Source organism: Eleginops maclovinus, chromosome 15, assembly GCF_036324505.1.
Source record: "Eleginops maclovinus isolate JMC-PN-2008 ecotype Puerto Natales chromosome 15, JC_Emac_rtc_rv5, whole genome shotgun sequence".
NCBI lineage: Eukaryota > Metazoa > Chordata > Actinopteri > Perciformes > Eleginopidae > Eleginops > Eleginops maclovinus.
This window is the reverse complement of record NC_086363.1, coordinates 17,109,035-17,133,068: the sequence shown is the minus strand read 5'-3', so window position 1 is coordinate 17,133,068 and position 24,034 is coordinate 17,109,035. Positions and strand designations below refer to the sequence as shown.

Genomic DNA, 24,034 nt, shown 5'->3' with positions numbered 1-24,034 from the left:
TAAAACAAATATTAAGAAATAAGATAAAAAGTGTTTGCCTGCAAAAATGATGTATTTATTACCCCAAACTTCTTTTAATGTTCTGTATCTTAGGCCAAAAAAACAGAATAATGTAACACAGTTATTGACACAAACTCTGTTACTAAACCAAACACCAAGAATGGTATTTTATGTTTTGTTATGCACTGTCACTTTATACTAAACTAAGAATGTTAAAATGCCCTTCTTTCTGCATTAAATGTGCACCTCTTAATATTAACCCCCCCAGTAAAATCAGTCTAGAACTACAACTGCTTACAATGATGGAACAGGACTCTGCCAACAGTGACAGCTGGCCCAAGTTAGTGAATGTTTTCTAAATTGTGCGAATGTGAAGTCAGTGAAGATGTTTCTTCATTTGCATGTGTTTTAGCACATTTGTGTTTTTTCTATTTACATTGTTTTTGACTCTGCAGTGTGTTTCTCCTGAGGGAAATGTTTTGAACTTGTTCGCCACCGTGCATTTGATTAGGAAACACATGATCACGGTATGAAAGATTATTTCAAGATTCAATACTAGATGGTCTTCACAGGCCTATTGCCAAAAAACAGTTTTACAAAATAGAGAAAGGCACAGGAGGATTTGGCAGACAGTTTGAGCACCTGCTTCTTAACGCTGTCCTTCCTTCAGTGTACATCCAGAACAGCCGAGTTCCACTTACTCATACTCATCAGAGAGGAGATGTTATCACACGTTAGTAGTTCTGCTTACCAGAATTCTCATAAGCATTTACTTGACCTACATTGTCTAAAACTCGTTTCTGTGTATGAGTAGTTACTTGTCATTTAGTTTTACACGACTGGGAAAATTAAATCACAGTTAAGTCTGTTAAAACTTAATACTAGATAATAATAGAAATATACGTTTCTTAAAGAGCTACTACTAACTGAGAAGACAAATACGTATTTATTTAATCGGTTTTGGTTGATTAAATGCCCTCTACATTTCTTTTCCTCCAAAGATTCTAAGATGCTTTTCTGTTTAGGTTTAACAAACACATTTTAGGTCTTAAAAGTAAGATGTAATCTGTTATCAGGCAAATCAAAAAGGTCCAAAGTTGAACATTTTCACATCATGTTGCAAGATCAGACACACAAAAGTGTAACCTATATCCTATAAATTTTCACACAGCTTCTCCTATGCACTGTGACTTAATTGTGACAGGTCATAATGGGGTCAAGTACAAACGATCGGCAGAATCTGTTTCCATTTGGTGTAAGGGAACTAAATGCATACAAAAAGTGATGGAGATGTAAATGGATAAAGCATTATCTTATCTGTAGATTAAAATCAGAGACAGTCATAGTGGAAATGCACCGCAGCATATGCCAGCGCAGCCGGCCTGCATATAAACAGAGAGGATGGAGACGTTTGAGGCAGAGAGGAGCGCTCCAGTTACTCCACAGTGGGACGACTCAATCATGCTGCTGGTGAGTGCAATGATTCTACAGACTATCATTTAAGATTTATACTACAAAATGCATAGAATGTGAGCACATCTTTGAAAGTTAATCTATAATTACATTTTTGATTACGAAGTCTTCCTCGCCTTGAGAATGTCATCGTGGTCCTTCAGAATTCAATTGTATGCAAGATTTCACAGAATTATCAATTAATAGGAGACAATATCAATAGTTTTTTTTTTAAACTAATAGATATATCACAATTAAACTAAATAACTAAATGTTTTTATGTACATTAAGTCAATTACTATGTTAGAAAGTCTGCTTACCAGAATTCTCATCATCAATTTCTACTATTTTTATATAACTGTGAAAAATAAATCAAAGTTGAGGCTGCATACTGTCACTATAGGTCAGGTCTTAGATCTGAGATGTTTTTATAGGACATCAAAAAATAGTTTTTATTTAATGTTGTTTTTCATTGATAAAGTCCCCCATGAATTCTTATTTTCCTGCCTAAGTCAAACAGTACATGCTTTTACGTTTATTTTATGCCTTAAAAGTAACAAGCTATATACTGTTCACAGCCTCAGCAAAAAAAGTCCATAGGTGAACATTTATACACCATGAAAGGTTTACTTATAGTTTTCTGAAATGTTGTGTTTGAATACCCACATCTACGGTGGCTGACGAGGGCCAACGAGTTCATAACACAGACATTAGTAGAAACGTGCTGCAGTTTAAAAAAGAATGCAGATAAAAAATCTAATCTGGTTTAAAATATCAGAATCAGAATCAAGTTTATTGCCAGGTACATTTACACATATAAGGAATAGGATTTGGTGTTTGGTGGTGCGAACATTAACAATGTAAGAAAATAAGTTGCATATTAGGTACATTTAAAGATAATAAAAGAAGTATTTTTAACAAACTATTCAGCAATAAAAAAAGAATAATAAAGACAAGTATTTACACCAAATTTACATTTAAATTTACAAAGAACCTTAAAAAAACAATGACTATATGGCAAACTACAGTGAGTTATATATCAAAGTTGAGGGCTGTGCAGACATGTGTACACAAATGGGTAAAATGTGGCTTATCAACTTTTGGGGAATTTAGGAGCTATCTAGAACTAACCAAAATCCGTCCAAACTCTCAGAAAAGGAGCAGTGGGTAAAAAAAAGAAAATATTTTCTGATAATGTCTTGTAGAGGAAATCCAGCTGAACATAAACACTGAGACAAAAAGGTGCTGATGAAGCATTTTCTTTGAGACAACCAGAGTTTTCTCTTTTCTCCATCCTCCTCTGGATGTATCTTCAGCTGCTGTTTGTTTATTTCCCTCGTGTTCAGGTGTTGAGAGCTTTGCTGCTGCTGGGTCTGGCCTCCATGTTGCACGCCGCCAGGAAAGGCCAGTCGGTGAGCTTGAATTTGGGGAATGGAGCCAGACGGAAGGCCAACACAGTGAGGCTGGTGATGGATCCCTCAGTGCAGACTCAGCACATCAGCGCCTCCTCCGCCACCATCGCCAACATGTCTCTGTCTCCGTGGAAGTACATGTGAGGACGCGTCGCTGATCTAAGGGCCCTTAATGACATTTTAGAGTTGTTGTTGTGTTTATACCTTCAGTTATCAGTTCTGAACTTTGAAGACGAGACACCACAGGCAAGAACCTTGTTGTTTCACAGACTGATGAATTTTCGGATAGAAATGTCTTTTTTCTTTGCACTGTAACTTTGTGCTGTATAAAGAAACTTGCCTTGAGTGGACCTTAGGACTTTATTTTAATCACACTGAATATAACTGTCAGTTGATCTCTCCTAAGTTCACCAAAACTTGGTATTAGACTTCATGGGGAAGTTGAAATGAATGTTGAATTTAACACGTTTTCTTGAAGTCTGTTTTATCAGTAGGTTTTTTTTTTCATATCCTAAAAAATAATTGTCCAAATTTAAGTAAATTATCCTTGGAAATGTATTTATAGGTTATGTATCTAGTCTTGAATCCCAGTTAAAATGTGTTGCCTTCCCCTGCAGAGACTCCTGTGTGCCCTCTCGGTTGCCTCGGAGGATCTCTCACGCTCAGTGTCTGACCTCTGGCTGTATGAGCCTCGAAGGGGGGGGTGAGGACGCAGCTCTGGAGGCCAAACCCATCTACTACCAGATCCTTGTCCTTCACAAGTGAGCCCCTGTCTTTGTTTTGGCCTCTGCTTTTGTTTTTAATGCATGTTACAGTGCTACGATTGTTCTTGTGTTTAGGAAATGCAATACGTTCATTGAATGGGATTGGGTCACCTTAATGATTCATTTTAATAATGTTTTAAAGCGTTTTCACTCGTAATCTGATGTGAAATTGAAATAACTGCTTAGAATTAAATCAAATTGAAGACAGATGCTCCACATAAGAAATCAGTTTTTCATGGTGGGATTTTATACCTACCAGTACACATTAGCTCATTTTTACCCTAAGGGCAGGTTTATTGTTTCATTTTAATTCCCTTCCAGCTGTTTTGTTTTAGATTATTGCTATGCTTTAGATTTTAATTGCTTTATTTATTCTTGAGGATTGCTTATTTTTTCCTTATTTCGCTTTTTATGCTTTCTAGTTTTTATCATGCCTTTTATATTTATATTGTATGCCAAGGACATTTTTGCTTATTATGTATTTGATGATCCTGGGCCCAGAATATCACAGGACCGGCCCTGTCGGTGTTTATCTTTACTTTCTGCATCAGTCCAGTCATGACTTTATTCATTATCTTATGTTACCATCATCTGTGTATATTCAGCGCTAACTGATTTCCCATCCCACTCCAGAATCCCAAGGCAAGTGCACAATCGCAAAGGAGGGAGGAAGACCAAGCAGTTTGACTTGAGGCTGGAGACGGAGGTGATCCCGGTGGGCTGCACCTGTGTGAGGCCAAGCGTCATACCGCAGAAGCCCCAAGAAGGAAGTTTAGGAATATTTTAGATAGACGTGTGGAGTTGACATAATCAACTAAAATAAGGCTGTTCCATTTTGTAATCTGACTAAACCTTTTAATTTGAGCCAATGAAATGAATTATAAAACGATGATTTTTGAATTCAAACAGTGTGTTTCTTTTTGCCTCCTAGTGGTGACAAAATGCGTAATGCAGCTTTAATTTAACATTTACTGTGTGTCATTTTCTTATAAAAGCGGTAGTTGTGAAAGATATATATCGGAAGCTGTATTCGTTTTTGGGGGTTCGGTAATTTAAATTTATTTTTGTCGTTTCTCTTATGTTGTTATGTTGTTTTTTAACCCAGCATTTTTTAATAACCGTATTTTAATTTTATTGTTAACATTATGAAAACACTTTAATAAAGTTTTTAAGCCAATTTGGATGTGTTATTGGGCTCTGAAAAGTATTATATTATTATTTTTATTCTGTAACTTTTTATTTAAAGATGATTTATAAACCTCACGTTAGAGGACTTATATATATATATGTTTTAAGTGATTTTCTTCCAGTAAAAGGGAAAACTATACATTGAATTACTTTAAATGCTAATAATTTATATTTATGGCTTGTAGGTTGGTGTTGTTTCATGGATTTGACAAATTGTGCAAAGGAAACTAATTTGAACCAGTGTGTACAGTCTACTTAAAATCATTTGTAATATCCTTTATAGATACTTAAAATATTATCTAACGTCTTTATTAAAAACTAAACTCAACTTTATTATCTTACCTTTGACTTAAATGAATGTTTTCCTATAAAATGTAAATTCAAATATACGTTGAATTCTTATGTATTATAATATATTGGTTTGTAGAAACTGCCCTAACAACCTCTAGCCAGAAAAAAAAAAGCCTTTACGTTACCTGAAAGGCAAGATCCAGGGCAAAGAAAACCCAGTAAAATGTGGCCAGTGTGTGTTTATTTGCATGCAAAACATCCAAATATCCATCCACAAATGATGAGAAACAATATGTGAGTTCAGTCAAGCCATTTTTACTGACCATGCCAAATAAATACAATCAATCCAGCCTCAAAGATATACAGCGATACACAGCTACAGCAAGTACAAACCCCCTGTTACCACTCCCCAGCTACAGTGCAAACATTTTAGACATTTCAATCAAGTCAGTATGACTCAACAACTTGAGCAAGTTTCATCTTTCGGTTTAGGTTTACTTTACCTTGGAAATCATAAACTGACAATCAGAGCACATTGACACATGCCAAAGCAAAGGGAGAGCGCTGTAAGCCAGAAACCCCCCCACCAAATTCATCCTTTCAAAACAAAATTTGTCCAAATTCTGAACTGCTGTGACTCACTACTCTTTGCGATATTATTTTTGTTTATACTGTATATTCCCGCTGTCCTTCATGTGTGCTTTTGAGTTGTGCTTAATGAAATAAGAGTGCAATCAGTGCTCTAAATCTAACACTCAAATGCAAGTCACTGATCTACAACTACACTACCGTTAGAGTTTCACAGAGAGTCTGAAAATACAGCAGAGCTCCCTCTATTTCCACGTTTTTTCCCCCTTTTATTCCCCCTTCACGCTGCAGAGAGAAACAAAAGCCTTATTCTTCATTTTAAATTCATAAACCAAGTTACTGAGTTCTGAAACGTCCCCAGACAACAATCCCAAAAATGGTGCAGCAAAGAATTAGCATGAGCGCGGCACACCAAGGGAAATACATTTTTATTTCAGAAAGAGCAAAAGGGTTAGGGTTAGGGTTATGTGTGCTGACTAGTATGTTTTCGTGTTGGTAGTGACTGAACAACATCTGTGTGTTCATTTCTCTATAGCACATCATGTCTTACTAGGTAACAATTTAGATTACAACTCCCTTTTCTGTAGTAATCGTCTGATTGGACATAAACAATGTTGGCTGTGTATCTGCAGAATTGGCAGCATCATCAAAGCATCATCAGGAGAAACAGCTCAGCTAACGATGCTTAAATATGCAGGCAGCTGTCATTTCCTGCAGCAATGAAAGCTATAATTTAAATGGTTACCTCCTCCTGTCTTAATGCAGCTTTTATTCTTCACCAAACAACCCTCTTTTAAAATTGGATTTGTTTTAATGCCACCCTACCCCCATACCCACTTTCATTTAGAAAAAAGAGGTTTTACTTTTGGATTTCAACATCAAGCGTCTGCTAAACTTTGTACAGCTTGTTCAGAATCTTTAGAACATACATCAAATATGAAAAAGCTATCCCCTTTGTTCGAGTTGCTTTTGGGTTTCTTCCTTTCCTGCACTGTTTTGATTCCCTTATTTTTTTACCAACTCGTAAAACTCCCGCTCTTTTTTCTTTTATCATCTTCTCCACTCATCTATCGGCAGGCTTCCTCCTTCATCTCCTTGTTCTTCCTCACTTCTTCTGCGTGTTTGTCCTGCCAGACGAACACAGAGACATCACATCAGTGTCAATAGCATCCATGAATACATTAGCATTAATGAGGCAGGAACGATTTGAACAGGGGAATTACTTAGACTGGGGAGATCTAACAACTCTTTTCCGCCTCTTATTATATTCATCATTTCTGTTCAAGCTTGTGTGCAACTTTAAAATAGAAATGCAAACCCAGTCTAAGATACGAAAGGCACACTTTATTTACACACAAAAAACATAAATTCTTCGTCTCAATCAGGAAATTAAATAAGAGAGAGATTGCTTTTGGAAAAAAATGCTTATGTGCAAGACATAATTTCTTAAATAGTTAGTTTTAGAGGTGCTGATGGGTGGTAGAGCCAGGACTAGCTATAGTTTTCCCCTATTGTTAGTTTTAATGCTAAGCTAGGTTGCAGGAGTACAGTACGGAGCGAGAGCGGGGAATCTTACACCTTAGCTTAGCATAAACTGCTACATTGTTGTTTTTACATGTCTGTGTTTGTGTGAGTTAGATTTAGACTTCAATACACGGTGTTTACTTACAGATATATGTAGGTTTCAAATCCATTATTTATGCTAAGCTAGGCTAATTGGCTCACGGCTTTGAGTAGTATTCTTCTATCTCAAACTTTTGTTAAGAAAGAGAGAATGTTCCTAAAATGTGAAGCTTAAATAAATTTCTACGCATTTAAAAAAAAAGTTGTGTGTTATTTTTAGAGGAATAATTGGACATTTTGTGAAACACACTTATTCACTTTCCTACCAAGTCAGATTAGAAGACTGTACCACTCTCATCTTACTATTCTATAGACCCGTAATTAGATTATTTCTTACAATTTGGAACCTAACCTTAATTACAGTGCACAACAGATCAAGTTTGGGCCTTCCTGCAGTGAACATAGCTTAAAAATAAAGTTGCATTCCAAGCGGGGATCACACAGAGGTTGTACTCCTTGGAATGAGGATTGTGTTTATGGCTATGGTTCACTTAGCTGAAAAAAACTAACGAAAACAGCAGAAGCTTCCAGGAAAGAAAAAGATTGCAAAACTTGATACGTCTGTGATCATGATTAATTTATTCCGACTGATTACAAAACACTGAGTCTAAAAGTTCATACATTCATCATCTAGTTATACCAAAACCATTCATGACTGTAAATATCGTTGGTGTATTAGAGTGGCGTTCTCGATAATGGTTGGAAATGATCATACCTTCTCCTGCAGCCTCTCCAGCATTGCGGCCAGCAAGGCCTCCCTGTTCTCCTTGTTGACCTCCATCTTCTGCTCAAGCTTCTCCTTGGCGTTCTTGATGAAGTTGTTGTTCTCCTCGAAGGCCTTCTGGATCACCCCGCGCTCGTGCTCTCTCTTCTCCGCCAGGTGCTTCAGCAGCTCCGCTTCCTGGCACTAGAGGGAGATAGATAGCACAGAGGGTAAATCAACAAGCACTTTAACTGCAGTTGATAAAGAAGTTATAGGCTAATGTGTTAGCATGTAAAGGTGCTCCTTCTTTGAGTGGCACAGATGGTTGCTGGAAAGTAAGTCTTAAAAACAAAAAACAATAAGTAATTTACATTATTAACCTACATAACTAACCATCCTTCATTATCGATCACAGTGTGATTACTTTTTATGCAAACACTTGCATTCATAAATGTTCATTTTGTAGGTTACCAAAACAGTTAACCCTTAAAACACAGTTTATTTGCATCCTCAGGATTGTGTAAGGGTAAATAAGTGACATCACCTTATGCGCTTTTGCCCTACCCTCTACAAGTAAAGTAAAAAAGAAGAACTGAAATGTCCAATAAAAGAACCACAACTGTTTATCCTGGCAGATTATGGTGTTTTTATGAAGAACTCCATTACTTATAGTCAGAAGCTGATAAGAGGCTGAAAATATATACATTTTCCGGGCCTTTAATGCACCTAATAAACAGAAACGTGTGATGTTGCAGGTGTGCTTTGACCGCTCTGTTGCAGGACACATTCTCTATGCCAGCTAATTTCCCTCTCCCGTCCTCCCTCCTGTCTCCCCCTATCCCCTTAGCCTGATGTATATGAGCTTTTGTGAGTGTGTCCTTTCATGATTGCCCTTGTACTTTCATGTCCCCCTTTTCATCTTCTGTCTCATTGTGTTTCCTCCCTTCCTTCGCATCAACTCCAACACTCCCTCCCTCTTTCCTTTCATCCATTTCCACCCTATTTCCTCCCGAGTTGATAAATCTAGCTGCTCACAAAGAGCGTTGTCAGATGTTTGAAAATGTTTGAAGGAGCTACAAATAGCTAGGGTTAGGGTTACAGCTTAGGGTAAGGATCTGTCCAGTTGGATTCCTTATGATGATACAAACACCCAACTCCACCCCCTTTTCAACTCCCCTCACCTTTCGCCTGTCCTCGGCAGCCTCCAGTTTCTTCTGGATCTCCTCCAGGGACGGGTCTCGGCGCTGGGGCATGGAGGTGTTGAGCTCTGGCACTCCATCAAAGGACGGGGGCTTGAGGATAACCTCGAAGGCCTGGCCAGATGCCCTCTTGTTCAGCTCAATCACCTCCACGTCTTTGATGACGCACCAGCCCAGGTCCACCGCATCTGTGGTGTTGGGTTTTGGCCACATTTGGATGAGTCATTTACCATGGTTTTTCAGAATAACAGTTACCCACCATCAATGTGATTTGTTGTAAATTGTGTGGTTTGTGGTGTCCGTACTTCCATTCTACATGGTTCTGCAAGGGAATTATTATTCCTGCATTTACCAAAATTACTATCGCCTGTATTGGCATTGAGGAAGCGGAGCAGTGACATATTTTGTACAAAGTTAGCATTGTAAGTAAGTGCCAAATCGTATTTGGCCATGGCTTTTTGATCTTTGGCAAACACATTTATGATAATTACAAGTTTTGTTCAGCATGATAATATCTTGACACATTAACACCATATTTTTGAAATGCAATTGCCAGAAGAATAAAAGCTAACGTTAGGCTATAAAAAAACTACAAGATGGTCGCATGGCTGCTTATCACCACTGATAAGCTAAAGGCGGCTAATGTTGAGCATGATGATGTTAAGAAGTCTCATTTGGTCACTTTTTAGCAACCGCTGTTTGATAACACCCTAGAAGCTTCTGATATTCACCGGTGGGGTTTACTGAAGTTATTGAAAGTCCTATGACAACATGTGAAAATCTGATTTCAGATATCTGACCAAAAACACCTTCAAAACTGTTGACTCTGAGATGGAGTAACCAGAAGTGGTAAAATGCTTACTCATTTCAGCATTTAAGGACTCATTCATACATCTACATATTTTTCATTATCAGACACTATTTGACAATGTGACTCTGGGTATGTAGGTTAGTGGAACAACACAATTATGCTTCTGCCGATAGATATGTATCTCAAATGCCACCTCTTCCATTAAGAAAATGTCTAATTATTTTAAAGAAAGATTGCATTTTGGGTGTTTATTCCCATTTGGAATTTTAGGACAACCTTGCTTTATATAGCGGATTGTCTAGCCACCCCCCTGAAAACCTGCTTAACACATTGTTGATGTTAAGTCTACACCTACGCAGAAACATCTTGCACTTTCAGCAGAGTCATTTTGCAAGCAATGAGGTAAAGATGTAAAGGCAGCACTGTGCAGGAATGTGCTTTCAGATGCGTGCTATACTTCTTGTATTGCTTTTAACAACATGAAGCTCACTGTGGCTTGTGCACTTCCACACATAGGAGACAAATAGGTCTGGATATGTTCCAGACACCAAGAAAAAACTACTTGTATGATTCATTTTTTTTTTCTTCCAAATTCTGAATAATTATATCTCAGGAATCAGGGCAAAAGACTGGAAACCCATATATTTATTTAAACCCTCATTTTCATATTGTGAAGGAAATCAGTGTATACTTCTCACTGTATGATTGTTACCATGCATATGAGAGTGATTTCTCTTTACCTTCTGCCTTGTATGTAGGTTTGTCTGTAGTCTGCGGGTTGAGGCAGGCACAGAACAGAGACACCAGGGGGAGCTCTTTGACCTTCTCTTTGTAGGCTGAGGACACACACACACACACACACACACACACACACACACACACACACACACACACACACACACACACACACACACACACACACACACACACACACACACACACACACACATTTTGTTAGGCTTGACATTGTGTTGACTCTAGCTGAATGATGGTGCAGTTCTCCTTTTCAATGACAGTGACTAGTCATTGTTATGATGTTATCATCACTGTCACAACGCTGACAAGATACATGGTTCAGATCATAAATGTCCTGCAACGGAATCATAGTGCGGAAGGCTATGTACAGTAAAGGGAAAGGGGAGCAGTGACTTTGTGCTGAGGCTGCATTTACCTGCCAGAGTCATCTTCTCGCTTCGTATGTAACTCTCCAGTGATGCCGAAAATCCTTCTCAGTCTGCCAGAGAGGGGGGCACAGAGGCAGAGGGGAATAAAGCAGAATTTAAAGGTCACATTGTGAATGTGAGAAGCAGTGGATAAGGACAAATTTTGCCAAACCGCAAGCTGCAGAGCGCTTGTTTTAGCACCTCCCATTAAAGTTTAATTCGACCAATCAGAGAACATCATAGGGTCATCTTGCCAAGGATAGTTTCAATACCCTGACAGACTGTAGAAATGTAACAAGGGAAGTAAACATGAACTTATCATACACAAAATATCATCAAACACAATATCATAAGACTTGTATCTTTTAAGTCAACATCAGATATATGATTTCTTCAGGGGAACAAAAAAGCCCATCCCTCCAATAAAAAGAGATTCCAGCAACAAAGGTCGACATACAGGCACTTTAAAACTCCTTCAGTGAAAAATTGCATTCTTGTCTACTGTCAACACATTATTGATCAGTGATGCTGTGTCCAATCTTATATCAGTTATTTATTTTGCTTCCTAAAATGCAACTCTGAGAGGACAGACTTTTAACAAACATTTTTTTTAAAATGCATTGCTGCATTGAACAAACTAGAATCTATGAAAATGCAAATATTGTTTATTTCAAAATGTTAATGTAGATATGATAGGATGTCTTGAAATAACAGGTCCCAACAAGACTGCATAATTTTAAAAAATGACAATTGTCCCAGCGTACTGTGATGCACCATTTAATAGGCTAAGACACCGTCAATAGCTACCACATTTGAAAAAGTGCCTTGTCACTGCACTGGAGGATTTAAGTTTACACGTTCACAGATCAGACCACGATACTTCTTGTGATGGCACCAAATCAGCCATTGAAAAAAGCAGGAGGGAAATATTAATAACAAGGGCGACATCAACCATGACAACAGCCTGTTTCACCACCTGCTGAAAATGTAAACCTGTTGTAATGAGAGCAGATGTGTCTCTGTGACGGTGGCCTGTTAATCATTTCAAATCATACTCATTAATTTTCGTTCAAGAGTCCCTCGATTGAATTAATTCAAACAGATATCAAGTCAAACTGAATTACACATTACACTTGAATATCTGTTGTCTGCTAATTTAAAAATGTCATTATGTGAGAATCCAGCAGCGCCTGCAATGTTGACCTTTTCACAGCTAAGTGCACACACTCATTAAGATTTGCTCTTTAATACTGGTGTTCAGTATCATAAGCACACTCATCATGCGGACACCCTCAAGAATCAGGTATTAAAGCAAACATCCTGAAGAGTAATAATAGGTACAGCAGATTGAACACGTTTCCACCACAGGGTTAGACATCCCAATGGTTCCTGATGTGGGCCCAATTAAATTTAGCATCTGTGGTGTAACATGTCTGCCAGAAATATCCCAGCTGCCTTCCACTACCTTCCCCTTCATCTTCTAAGATAGGGTTTTACATAGATCATCATCTAAGCAAGGACCCTGTTAGAGAGGATCACACATTGGTAAATACAGTAAATGGTAAACAAAGTCAAAATGCAGGAAATGAACTCTGTTTCATCTATGTATGGTTTGTTAGCCGTGTTGTCCAATATAAAGCAAGTTTTACGTTCAATAAAATGTTTTTAGGCCATAGTAAATGTTATGGCAAAAAGGTAAAATGAAGATAGCATCCATGGTGCTAGAAGGTCAGTAGGCCTGTGTTAACTTGGCTAGACCACTGTAGGTTGCCATGGCTGGGTTAAAGGAACTGTTGGACAATCTTGGAAATGTGCTTCTTTAGTCACAAACTGTAAAATTGATAAACAGCGTTTTTTCTATCTGTCCAGCAATCTGTGCATTATCTCTGCTGGTTAATTCACACCTTTTACGGTTCCATAATCACCGGGAAGTAGCTCCTGCAGTTCACCAAGGAAAAGGTATAGCACACAATTTCCATCAAAAATGACAATTAGAATTTTTTCTATGGCTTGTACATGGAATTAACAAACAAGGTAACATGTTGCTTTTGAATAAGTAGGTGTATGTTTGAACCTTGGAAGGAGCCATGCTAAGCGTTGACTATTAATGTTAAGCTAATCCTTGCTCCAGAGCTAAAGCCTACCTTACTACTAAGTCAGATCAGAAAAACTTCATTAGAGGAAATGTTGCAGGATTGGTATTATCTCCACATGTGATGTAAATCTCACCTCAAACTATTTCTTAAAACTTGGACCATTAGCTTAGCTAACTAGCTAGCTACATACCCACCTAGATGTCTGTCTGTCTGTCTGTCTGTCTGTCTGTCTGTCTGTCTGTCTGTCTGTCTGTCTGTCTGTCTGTCTGTCTGTCTGTCTGTCTGTCTGTCTGTCTGTCTGTCTGTCTGTCTGTGCCTGCATTTTAAGCTGTTGTCTAGCCTGTGACATGCCTGAAGCTTCAGAGAGTGACATATGTTTACTAATGAGACAACCAAGACTTCTCGTTTCAGTGCAGAGCACATGCTCACCTGACATGGCTCCCTGTGGGGAGGTGTCAAGGACACCCACGTGTGCATGTATTGACACACTGTTTGCCCCCCCCCCCCCCCACACACACACACACACACACACAAACACACACACACACACACACACACACACACACACACGACACACAAACACACACACACGCGCACACACACACACACACACACACACACACACACACACACACACACACACACACACACACACACACACACACACACACACACACACACACACACACACACACACACACACACACACACACACAGAGCTGCTTCTTACCTAATGAAACCACTGAGGCAGCAAATCAATGGATGCTCTGCTTCCTGCAGGAGGAGTGCTCTATTTCATGTGTGTCAGGTCTTGGTGCACTGGAACATTTAGCTGAAAATGATGTGAATTTATCTTATTATAATCATGGAATTTTCATCCCAAAAGATCACCAACTTCTGCTATCCGCTGAAGGTAATTTTCTCTTTTAAGGGCGTTACAATTTGATCTAATATATAATAATATCTACTGTTTCTGAGCTCAGGAAATAATTGCATTTCTCTTAGGTGGTTATAACACATTTGCAAATATAGATATTCAACTCACACCCAGCTAAAATTTGGAAGCGGCAGAAATATGCATATTAGTTTTTGCATGGAGTTCAACTTCGGTGAACTGTTAGGTGTATATTGTTAGATGAGAACTCTGGTGTCTTCATGCTTAATATTAAGCTATGTCAAACATTCAGTTAGCTTATCTTATCTTAGTTTAGCTTATCATATGGACTGGGAATAAGGTGAAACAGCTAGCCTGGCTTGGTCAAAAGGCCAACATATGCCTACCAGTACCTCTTTAATATCACATCATGGTTGTGGTCAAGAAATAGGGCATTGTTTCAAGAAAATAACCAATTTTGTAAAAGTAACTTAGAGCTCAGTGCTTAGAATCATCTGAGTAGTCAGAAAATTAGACAATAAGTTAAACTTCAACATATCATCACACTTGCAGTAGTTTTACTTGCCAGCAGTCAGTTTACTCAAAACAAATCTCCCTTTTTTTCATTTCCAGCACATTAATTAATCCATTTACTGTTCCAGGTGAACCCTCAAGTTTTTTTTAAATGATTGACTGCTCCCATGGGTACAGTACTTGATGTACCTGTATACAATTCCATGTATTTGCATGAATCCTGAAAACCATCTAACGGTGTTTCACACCTCTGTCTAATAAAAGAGCCTAATAATAGATGTCTTATAGGAGGAGCAGTTAAACAGACTCCAACTTCACACCAGACTTCCAATACAGTATATCATTTGTATCAAGACATTATCAACCTTTGTTAGCACGCAGCTATTTCTGGCATTTTTAACAGCACTTTGGATTTGGGTTGGATGGTTAGTTTTGCAGAGATAGACTTTGTTAATTGTTATCTTCCCATCTTTTGCATCACCTGCACAATGCACAGCACTAACTCATTTACCTCTCCTAATATATTTCTCTCTCCCCTTTCCAAAAGCAGACACAAAGCTTTGTCTGCACATATGGAGGATCAATAATAAATGACACCGGTTCCACAGCATACAGTTTGCGGGTACACAGAGTTCTCTCCCCCCTCTCCCTTTGCCTCCTTCTATGTCAGCAGGAACCACTGCATCATCACACTCGCCCCATTACGCCCTTCATTTACACACAGTCACAAACACACACACGGAGGTACGTTCAGTCTTGCAATAAAACACAACATAATTGATATTTAATGCAGATGTCTGTGTTTCTGCAATGCAGACTTACCCCCCTCTGTCCCTGTCTTTCTGCTGCTGCTGATGGACCAGTGACTACGGTTACCCCCGTCTGGCTGCACGGATACAGGCGCCGGGCAACAGCATCAGCAACAGCCTCAACACTGCCTCCATGACATCACCTTGGAGACGTCTTATTGGCCCGAGCCACTGCCAGCATCCAAGGCTCTCAGCCAGTTAGAGAAGAGCGGAAGGATGGGGGGGAGGACCGTGAGCTCTTTGTGTTGTACTGCAGGGTGGGTGGAGGAATCACTGTTTTATTATGTGGTGCAGGAGTGTGTGTGTGTGTGTGTGTGTGTGTGTGTGTGTGTGTGTGTGTGTGTGTGTGTGTGTGTGTGTGTGTGTGTGTGTGTGTGTGTGTGTGTGTGTGTGTGTGTGTGTGTGTGTGTGTGTGTGATTGAATGTATATTATGCATGATGTTGAGTTGAGCGAAGTAGTGTGATAAATTGGTGAAGATTGGGAGACTGGGTGTGTGTGCATCTCAGCAGGGGGCCCAGCTAGGAGGCACGCAGAACACTAAATTATTTACATCGTAACGGTAGAGTGTAGAACAAGCAAAACACATTTTGTATTGAAGCACATTTTATTCAATATTCGTTTTTTTTGTTATGAGCAGAAATACAAATGTGTGACTTCTACATGCTTCACCCAGGCACCACCTTGCACCAAAACAGACACAGTGACACAGACAAGCTGTTGTTGTGTACTATATAAGTAAAAAGGATACCCTGAACAATATAAATATATTGTTCTCCTGACATTATCCAGAGTTCATATAAAAACGACTATAAATGGCTTGATTTTCATGTTATATCTCCTGGCAACATCAATACTGTATTCCTGGAACACCCCAAGCTTTGCTCTGGGATAATTTGATCAAATGAAAATAGATTAAGAGATATAATGTATGGTATTTATACATGCATGAATGCTTAAATTCATCTCAGTAATGGCTTGTTTTGACATAGGGCCTCGAGACCAGGTGAAAAAAGCAGTACTCACTTCTATTACGTCCTCCAGCAAATAACCAAACCTTGTAACCAAATAAAAAGTGCTTGTAAAAACATTCTCACAAATCTATTGTTCAGGACTCCAAAAACCTCTTGCTGGAATTACCAAAGTTTCCGATTTATTTCCAGTCTTGCTCACAGACAAAATCTTAAAAGATGATTTGTTTAAGAAGCTTCAATAATTTCAATACCTAACTTAACGTGAGATAGTTATCACTCTCCTCTTCCGTTCTGCGGAGCTCTACAGAGCGTTTTAGTGTCTTTTCAACTGATTATCTGCTTTTATTGAACATTCAAACTCTAAAATCCCACTGTACAGTGCTCAGTATTAAATAACAGACGGATAGCTATACTAGATAGTTGACATCATGAATCTTTTAGCTGCTCATTAGCCAGATATCTCTCTCAGGAGTTGGTGGAGACCAAAATAAAGCTAAAAAGAACAGATGTGTATATAGGAAGTTGTTAGCCATTTTACCTTAAAAGGTGACATCTATCAGGCTTGTGATCTGATATCGGTCAAGGGGCCACAAAATCCCTTACATGTTCAATGCTGGAACTTTGATAAAGCCGACCAAGTTTAAAACATGGAATGTCAATGAATAACCAGTGTGATCATGTATTTCAAGCCTTTCAATTTGCCTTAGGTCTAACCCACTCATACAAGAGTATTAAATAAAACAGGAATTTTCCTCTCAGAAGAAATCCTCTCCACACATGCAATGTTCTAAAAACATGTCTCAGCCCAATGGAAGAAAACATTTTAAGTGCTATAAAGGCCAATGGGCAGGTGAGAGCCACCCCCTCCCCACTCACGAACCCAAACCATACACCATACAGACACACACAAATATATAGACAGTCTCTTCTAAACCTGGATAACTGGCAAACTGGCAACGTCGCTGCATCCTAGGATTGTTGGATAATATAGCAGTAACCTTAACTCATTCTGACGCCTCGTTCCTAAAATAAAGAACTACAAATGTATGTTTACACATGTAAAACCCTGTAATTTAAGCAGTGCTGGTGTTAAATCAAGTCTTCCAGGGCGAGTTACAGTGAGCAATGATGGTGAATCGTTAATTTTAAAAACACCAGAGGGACGCTGTAAAGCCATATTGTCCCGAGGGTATCTTTCCTAATCCTGCAAACAGTATAGGAGACTTTATTTTAATAACATCTTTTGCCCCACCCTTTTGGTTTCTGCTGTTATTACTGCAGCTGCTGCTAGTAATAGCATCACTAACAATAATATAAGGAAGCCACTACTGATGAAAAATGTACTTTTAATCATGATCCTTTTTTCTAAATGTGTTTATTAGCCGTTAAGGATAGGGGACACACAGTGAGGAAAGGTAAAGTGGCAGATCTGTGGTTGCCGCCCTTTGATCTTGTATTCAGCTCACACGACTAACATGATGTCATCACGCTGTCCGCAGACACACAAGATTAAAGAGCCTACAACACCGGAGGAGAGAGAGGGATATGCATGAGGTCACATTAGGGTGTGTCCTGTTGTCGCTGTTGCTTTCTCCTCTCCTTCCCTCCCTTCCTTTTCTCTCCCCTCACCTCCCATCACTGACGGTAAACCCATGTTTGACAAAAGACATCACATACATCCTGGAAATGAAATCATCAGGAGAAGAGAGAGGAAGAAAGAGGGGGAGGAGGAGGGTGAGGAAAAGATGAGTAGGAAATGGGATCAAACCAATTATTTCAAGGATTCTGGGAGAACAAAGATAAGAGGGAGGGCCACAACAGAGGGAATACAAGGAGGGAAGACCAAAATGAAGCAGGGGTGCAAGATGAAAAATGGCCCATTTTACAGAACATGGGTGTAACTGAATAGTGAGATAAGGAAGAGAAATGGAGAAATGAGGCCCCTCTGCCCAAAAGGAATACATCTAACATCTCTGCAGAAGCACACCACTGGGGAAGGAAATAGATTTTGAAAGACATGAATAAAAGAAAAACAGATGCAGATTATCTGATGTCCTGGTGAGATTGTCTTCCCTGTAATCACATTTAATGACATGGTAAAAGTCCAGATTTCTTTTTTAGGATTTAAGGATTTTTTAACCAGGTTTATCCCATTGAGAAGTTTAACCATAAACATAAAACAATTACACCGTCATGACATTAAAAACAACACCAGCAAAGTCCAGGCCACAACAATATGTTGGTTAAATAGGTCCTATAATGCTTATTCTCAGGTTCATTCAGTATTTGTATACTGTATATTGTGCTCTTGTTGTGACATGTTTGCATGCTTTAATTTGCACACAGACATCATTGAATCAATACATTTCATAGCTCTAATCTCAGTTTTAAAGATAAATCTGTACTTTACATTCAACAGGTGCAGACATTTTAAAATAGTTCCATCCCAATTGATTAATTTAAGTCAAAAGTAAAAGAGAAGATCAGTAGGTAGGAATTTTACTATTTTTCTTGACATAGAAAATAACAGATGTCATTAAATGTGGCTCTTTAGCACGCTCAATCAGAGTGATAACCTAAAAGCACTCAAGTGCATACACACATTAATACAAACACACACATTTTTAGAGGCACTCTCGGCTCTCCAGCACTGCAAGCCCTCGTGGTCTTTGAAAACATAAACAGTTACAGTAGCTCAGTGCTGATCTAAAGTCTGACATCATCTCAAGGATGAGATCATTCTGTCCAACTTACTCACTCTCCTTGAGTCGCGTGCACTTAGAACGGATTGTGAATATGTCTTGTGAATAAGCAAGCGTGTGTACATGTGTGCGCTTATGCAGTGTTCACTGTGAGACAATTAGATTAGTGCTGAAATGCTCTTCAGAGTGATTTAATTGAAGGTGAAGGGCTTTTACTAGCATTGATTTAGACAGCCAGGGGTTTGGTATCAAGGGGAAACAAAGCAAGTACACCCACTCCCACAGAAAGAGAAGCGCAAACCCTTTTTCCCTGATCTATTGAGGAGTTTGGCTTGGATTCTGCTTAGCTGAGCTAAAACTGAGGATAAGTCATTTAGGTCCTCTTATAAAGAACCACAACATTCAGTCTCCCTTAGTGCTCCATCCACAGAAAAAAAGAAAAACAATCAAGCTTTGATTTCAGGCCAGAATCAGAATGTTCAGTTCATGGAGGTTTATTACAAAATCTGCAAGCCTTGGAGCAAAAATATGAAGTTGTCTTGACCTCCTTTTCTGTGCACACTTCTGCATGTTGCACCTGTCGGAGAACAGCCTGTCTGGAACAGTCTGTTACCATGGGAACTGACATTGAGAGGGAAGTAATTGAGTACCAGGGAAAGAGTGCATCTACAGTATGTGTCTATGCACAGTGTGGAGCTTGATGGTGTGAAAGCATTTCGTCGATTGCATGCGTGATGGAATGGACTTGCATTGATATACTTTTCGTGTCTTGAAACCACTTAATGATCTTTGACTCAAAGACACATTCACACAGAAACATTCATAGACTGATTGCAGGGCTGCCATACGAGGTGCCTAACTGCTCATTATGTCATTTATTACTCTATCAAACACACATACAATGATTACAAAACACTGTACAGGTATGCGCAGGTATTCTGTATTTAATGAATGTATCATTGGACATAAAAGTAAGCTGTCTTTCTCTGGGCTGGTGACTTATAATATTCCTCATACACAAACACCTCGCCCAACAGCAGCAACTTTTAAATAACTAGATGCATTTGTGTGCTCAGACTAATGACTTATAACTGAACAAATTGAGCCATTACTTCCAGCACATGTAGTTTAGTTCAGTTTGTTTTCTGTCAAGATCCCCCATGTTTCAGTACGGGACAAGAACAGCTGGAGTTCAAATACATATTGTGTGTTGTGGTTGCACATGAGCTGCAGCAATTTTTATCTGGGTAAAACGTCCAAGCAGTTATTGAGAGTTATTCATCACAAATGTGAGAAAGTGAAAGGTGAGAAAGTGAGAAAAACAAACAAAACAATGCATAACCTTTATTTGTATAGTGCTGTGTTCACAAGTGCAACTGCAGTGGTGGTCATCGAAGTGTGTAGTGTTCCACACTCAATAACCATCCAGGTATTTATAGTGCACTGAATTTTGCCATTCTTCACATTGGGATGCACTAACTGTAAGCACTCAAAATAGCAAATGGATGTACAGAGTTGAGACACAGCACAACTCATTAAACGTTGAATCTAAGTCGATATCCAGACCAAGGCAGGGCAGGACTGAGTCATTCAGGACCAGGCCAGCGCAAGAGCGAAACTGCATTCCCCCTAAAATGTACAAGACCCACGTGTTCCTCTCTGCGTTTCACTGACTGTCCTTGACTTTATATTTTAACCTTTTATGCTCATAACCTTTTTCTTTTTTCTTTTAAAACTCAGCTCCCTAGTTTTCTTTTTAAAGAGTATTTTTATTAAATATGTTTCTTGGATACTTTTTCATTTCGTTTGAGTTTTTTTCTCTCTCCCTCATAGCATTGTGAAGCACCTTGAGATAAGGTTGTTTTCAAAGTGTGCTATAGAAATAAAATGTATTTGGATTATTACAAAAAAAGTGAAGGGTCCAACCATGGCTACTCTTCAACTTGATCTGATAGATTCACATTCCGATAGAAAAACATGTCGACTTCCTTTTTTATTTTCAGTCAGTATAAAAGTACAAAGGTAAGATACACATGTACACAGATACACAGGCTTCTTGTTTAAATAGCTCAGACGTCTGTGCTTGTAAACATTCCTTTTGTCTTTTAAGTATTTATTTTGTTTCCACTGTGTCTCCACTTTAACATCGATGTCCCCCAAAACCGGTCTGAGGTCAAAGATGAGGTGTTGCAGGCATTTGTTCTCTCTATTCTCTATATACAGTAAAAAATGCAAAACCCAATGTGCAGCTAAGTGTGTGTGTGTGTGTGTGTGTGTGTGTGTGTGTGTGTGTGTGTGTGTGTGTGTGTGTGTGTGTGTGTGTGTGTGTGTGTGTGTGTGTGTGTGTGTGTGTGTGTGTGTGTGTGTGTGTGTGTGTGTGTGTGTGCATAAGTACAAAGGCACAAGTCCCTGTGCTGCAGGGGTCAGAGGTGTACCACTGTAGCTCTCCAGTGATGTGGCAGTATGACAGTTATGACTCTCCTGTATGATGGACGTGATGTACGGGTCAGAGAGATGAGGCTTGTTCAAAGACAAGTTGATTTCTCTAAGAACCCCTCACACGTCACTCTCACGGATGTGCTTTCTCTGCCTCTATGATTATGAACTTACCAGCAGCTCTGTCTGCCACATGGCTACTGTTGTGCTGTGTCTACTATTTAACATAAAGTAGAGAGGCTATTTATTTCATGGTGCTCAACAATGAATTAACTAATGCAGATGACATTTTTAATTAACGTGAAGAGGTAAAGACATGCAGAAGCGAAAAATAAAATTGATTCTGTTAATATTCAACGAGCTGTTACCTTCATTAGAGACATGTGAGTGCGTTCGTAGATTCAATCTGTCACATTTTATCCCTCTCATCATCCATCTTATATAATCAGCGTTTTTATCAGATATAAACAAATAATAGGCATGCAGTCTCTATGTGTATGGTTGAACTTGTTTCAGTTTTTTAAATAAACCTTTATTTTTCCTTTGGGAAATATGAAGTGAAATTATTATGTTTGAAATGATTATTTGTCAATGCATTACAAACACAACTATTTATTTTCTAATTAGAAAACCCTAGTAAAAACTATGATGATAATAATAATAATAATAATAATATCATAAAAAAACTAAGATTTCTCAATGAAATGATGTTATGAAATAAAAGTGTAATTGAAAAAATGCTTTTATGGAATAACATTGGCAGAAACAATGTCACTGAAATAAAAAAAACATAAATACATTTTTAAAAAATGCTAAAAAAACATGATTAATATAAAGTTAAGAAAGATAAACAAAAATGATGGGGGTCATAAAGATCACAATCAAAATACGTCACAATATATTGATTTAATTTGATTCGATCGGTACATAGATTTAATTATTCACACAGAATTTAATCATGTGATTGATTATTTAATTCTTAGGTTTTTCTTTATACTGAATTCCTGTGCAGTCCATAGAGTCACTGTGATAAAATATGGAATACACTATATGTTTTTACAGTTATATTTGTTGTGTAACTGCAGTAATCAAAGTGTTCAGCTGCAGAGCTCTGTCACCCTCTGCTGCCTGTACAATGGATGACTCCATCTCCCACCATCCACAGCTTACTTCATTATTGATACAATGATGGGAACTTCCCCACAGCAGCTGCAGCATCAAGCAGGAAACCATACCCTAATGTAACAGTGATTACCCGTAATGACAGCATCAGTACATAATTACAGGAACAGGAAGAAGTTGCTCTGTAAGCATGTAATAGAATTTTCTGATAAAAGCAATATAATACTGTACTATTTTTTGTAGCGTTCATCGACAATTGAAGTGAAATTAGGATTGTGACAATCTCATAATATCAATTGTATTGAAATGTGCTGATGCATGGTCTTGCATCATCTGATTCTCTTAAAACTGTGAACATTGCAAGAATGATACCAGCCAGAGGCATCGATTTTCAATAGGTAACATAAAACAAGTTGGGTTTAAATGTAGTAGTCAATTTTAGCTAAGAAATGCTGCACTTGTATATTTTATTGTGAAATGTAACATTTAGCCTTCTCCTAGAGGCTTTGATTTATCTGAGGGAGGATGATGAATTCCTTTAGGCAAACATACTGAAACATAAATAGTGTAAATTAAATCAAACTAAGTGCTCCTCTTGGATTTGCCTTCAAGCTGTATTCGCATGAAACGGTTCGGGGCCACTGCTTTTGTGAGAGCTGTTTTCAATTTGAAATGGTTGTTGATAGCCTAGAGTTCGAGTATGATGACCCAGTTTCCTTGCACTGCACCATCAGCTCACCATCACATCCAGATGGACACCATATGGATTCTAACAAATACTCAGCAATTCATCACATATGCTGTTCTCCTGCCGGAAAAGATCAGCAGGTCAAATGTTTTTGTAACCTTTAGTTTTCTCCTTGATTTCCCCATGTGAAAATATGTTCTTAATGTTCATTGAAATAGCGTTATATTAAGGCAAAACAGATGTGATGAGTCGCTTAAGTTAAGTTCACACATGTTCAGAGCTACACAACTATGTTGAGATTATCTATTTCACCACAAGGAGTCCACAGCTGCATCCTTTCATCTGTCAGTAATTGTCCCCATCCTCCCCGCACAGGTTATAAACCTTCTGTTCGGTGGCGCAGGAACAAGGACGTGACCCCTCATTGGTTTCCCATCTGCCAACGCTGCCAATTGTGTTCAAAGGAGCATCTCACCATTCAAGAAACATCTTGACACATACTTCTGTTGTTTAGTTCTAGGAACAGCATGTTCCCCTAGAAATGACATTCCCATGCAGCGGATTCCATTTGTTTTTGACATGTAAATTAGTTTCTTGAGACCATGGC

General features: G+C 38.6%; 2 protein-coding genes across 3 annotated transcripts; one reads left to right on the top strand and one right to left on the bottom strand.

The window, feature by feature from the left end:
* Positions 1-1,415: 1,415 nt before the first annotated feature.
* Positions 1,416-4,805, top strand: il17a/f3 (interleukin 17a/f3). Its single transcript, XM_063902574.1, has 4 exons — positions 1,416-1,470; positions 2,799-3,004; positions 3,482-3,625; positions 4,262-4,805. The coding sequence occupies exons 1-4, from the start codon at positions 1,462-1,464 to the stop codon at positions 4,413-4,415; spliced, it is 513 nt and encodes a 170-aa protein (XP_063758644.1). The 5' UTR covers positions 1,416-1,461; the 3' UTR covers positions 4,416-4,805.
* Positions 4,806-5,402: 597 nt separating this feature from the next.
* Positions 5,403-15,668, bottom strand: stmn4 (stathmin-like 4). 2 transcript variants are annotated; one of them, XM_063901356.1, is made up of 7 exons: positions 15,521-15,609; positions 14,021-14,122; positions 11,203-11,265; positions 10,772-10,867; positions 9,203-9,408; positions 8,034-8,225; positions 5,403-6,822 (listed from the first exon to the last, which is right to left on the bottom strand). In XM_063901356.1, the coding sequence occupies exons 3-7, from the start codon at positions 11,213-11,215 to the stop codon at positions 6,763-6,765; spliced, it is 567 nt and encodes a 188-aa protein (XP_063757426.1). In that variant the 5' UTR covers positions 11,216-11,265; positions 14,021-14,122; positions 15,521-15,609; the 3' UTR covers positions 5,403-6,762. The 2 variants fall into 2 exon arrangements, with proteins under 2 accessions (XP_063757426.1, XP_063757425.1); XM_063901355.1 differs by lacking the exon at positions 14,021-14,122 and having other exon boundaries at positions 15,521-15,668.
* Between the last annotated feature and the right edge of the window lie 8,366 nt (positions 15,669-24,034).

What these genes read in the sequence shown, in the direction of transcription:
- il17a/f3 (XM_063902574.1), top strand. An exon ending in CTGTCTCCGTGGAAGTACAT is followed by an intron (nt 3,005 to 3,481) that starts GTGAGGACGCGT and finishes CTTCCCCTGCAG; the next exon opens with AGACTCCTGTGTGCCCTCTC. An exon ending in CAGATCCTTGTCCTTCACAA is followed by an intron (nt 3,626 to 4,261) that starts GTGAGCCCCTGT and finishes ATCCCACTCCAG; the next exon opens with AATCCCAAGGCAAGTGCACA.
- stmn4 (XM_063901355.1), bottom strand. An exon ending in ACCTACATACAAGGCAGAAG is followed by an intron (nt 9,409 to 10,771) that starts GTAAAGAGAAAT and finishes CCAACACCACAG; the next exon opens with ATGCGGTGGACCTGGGCTGG. An exon ending in CTGCCGAGGACAGGCGAAAG is followed by an intron (nt 8,226 to 9,202) that starts GTGAGGGGAGTT and finishes ATCTCCCTCTAG; the next exon opens with TGCCAGGAAGCGGAGCTGCT.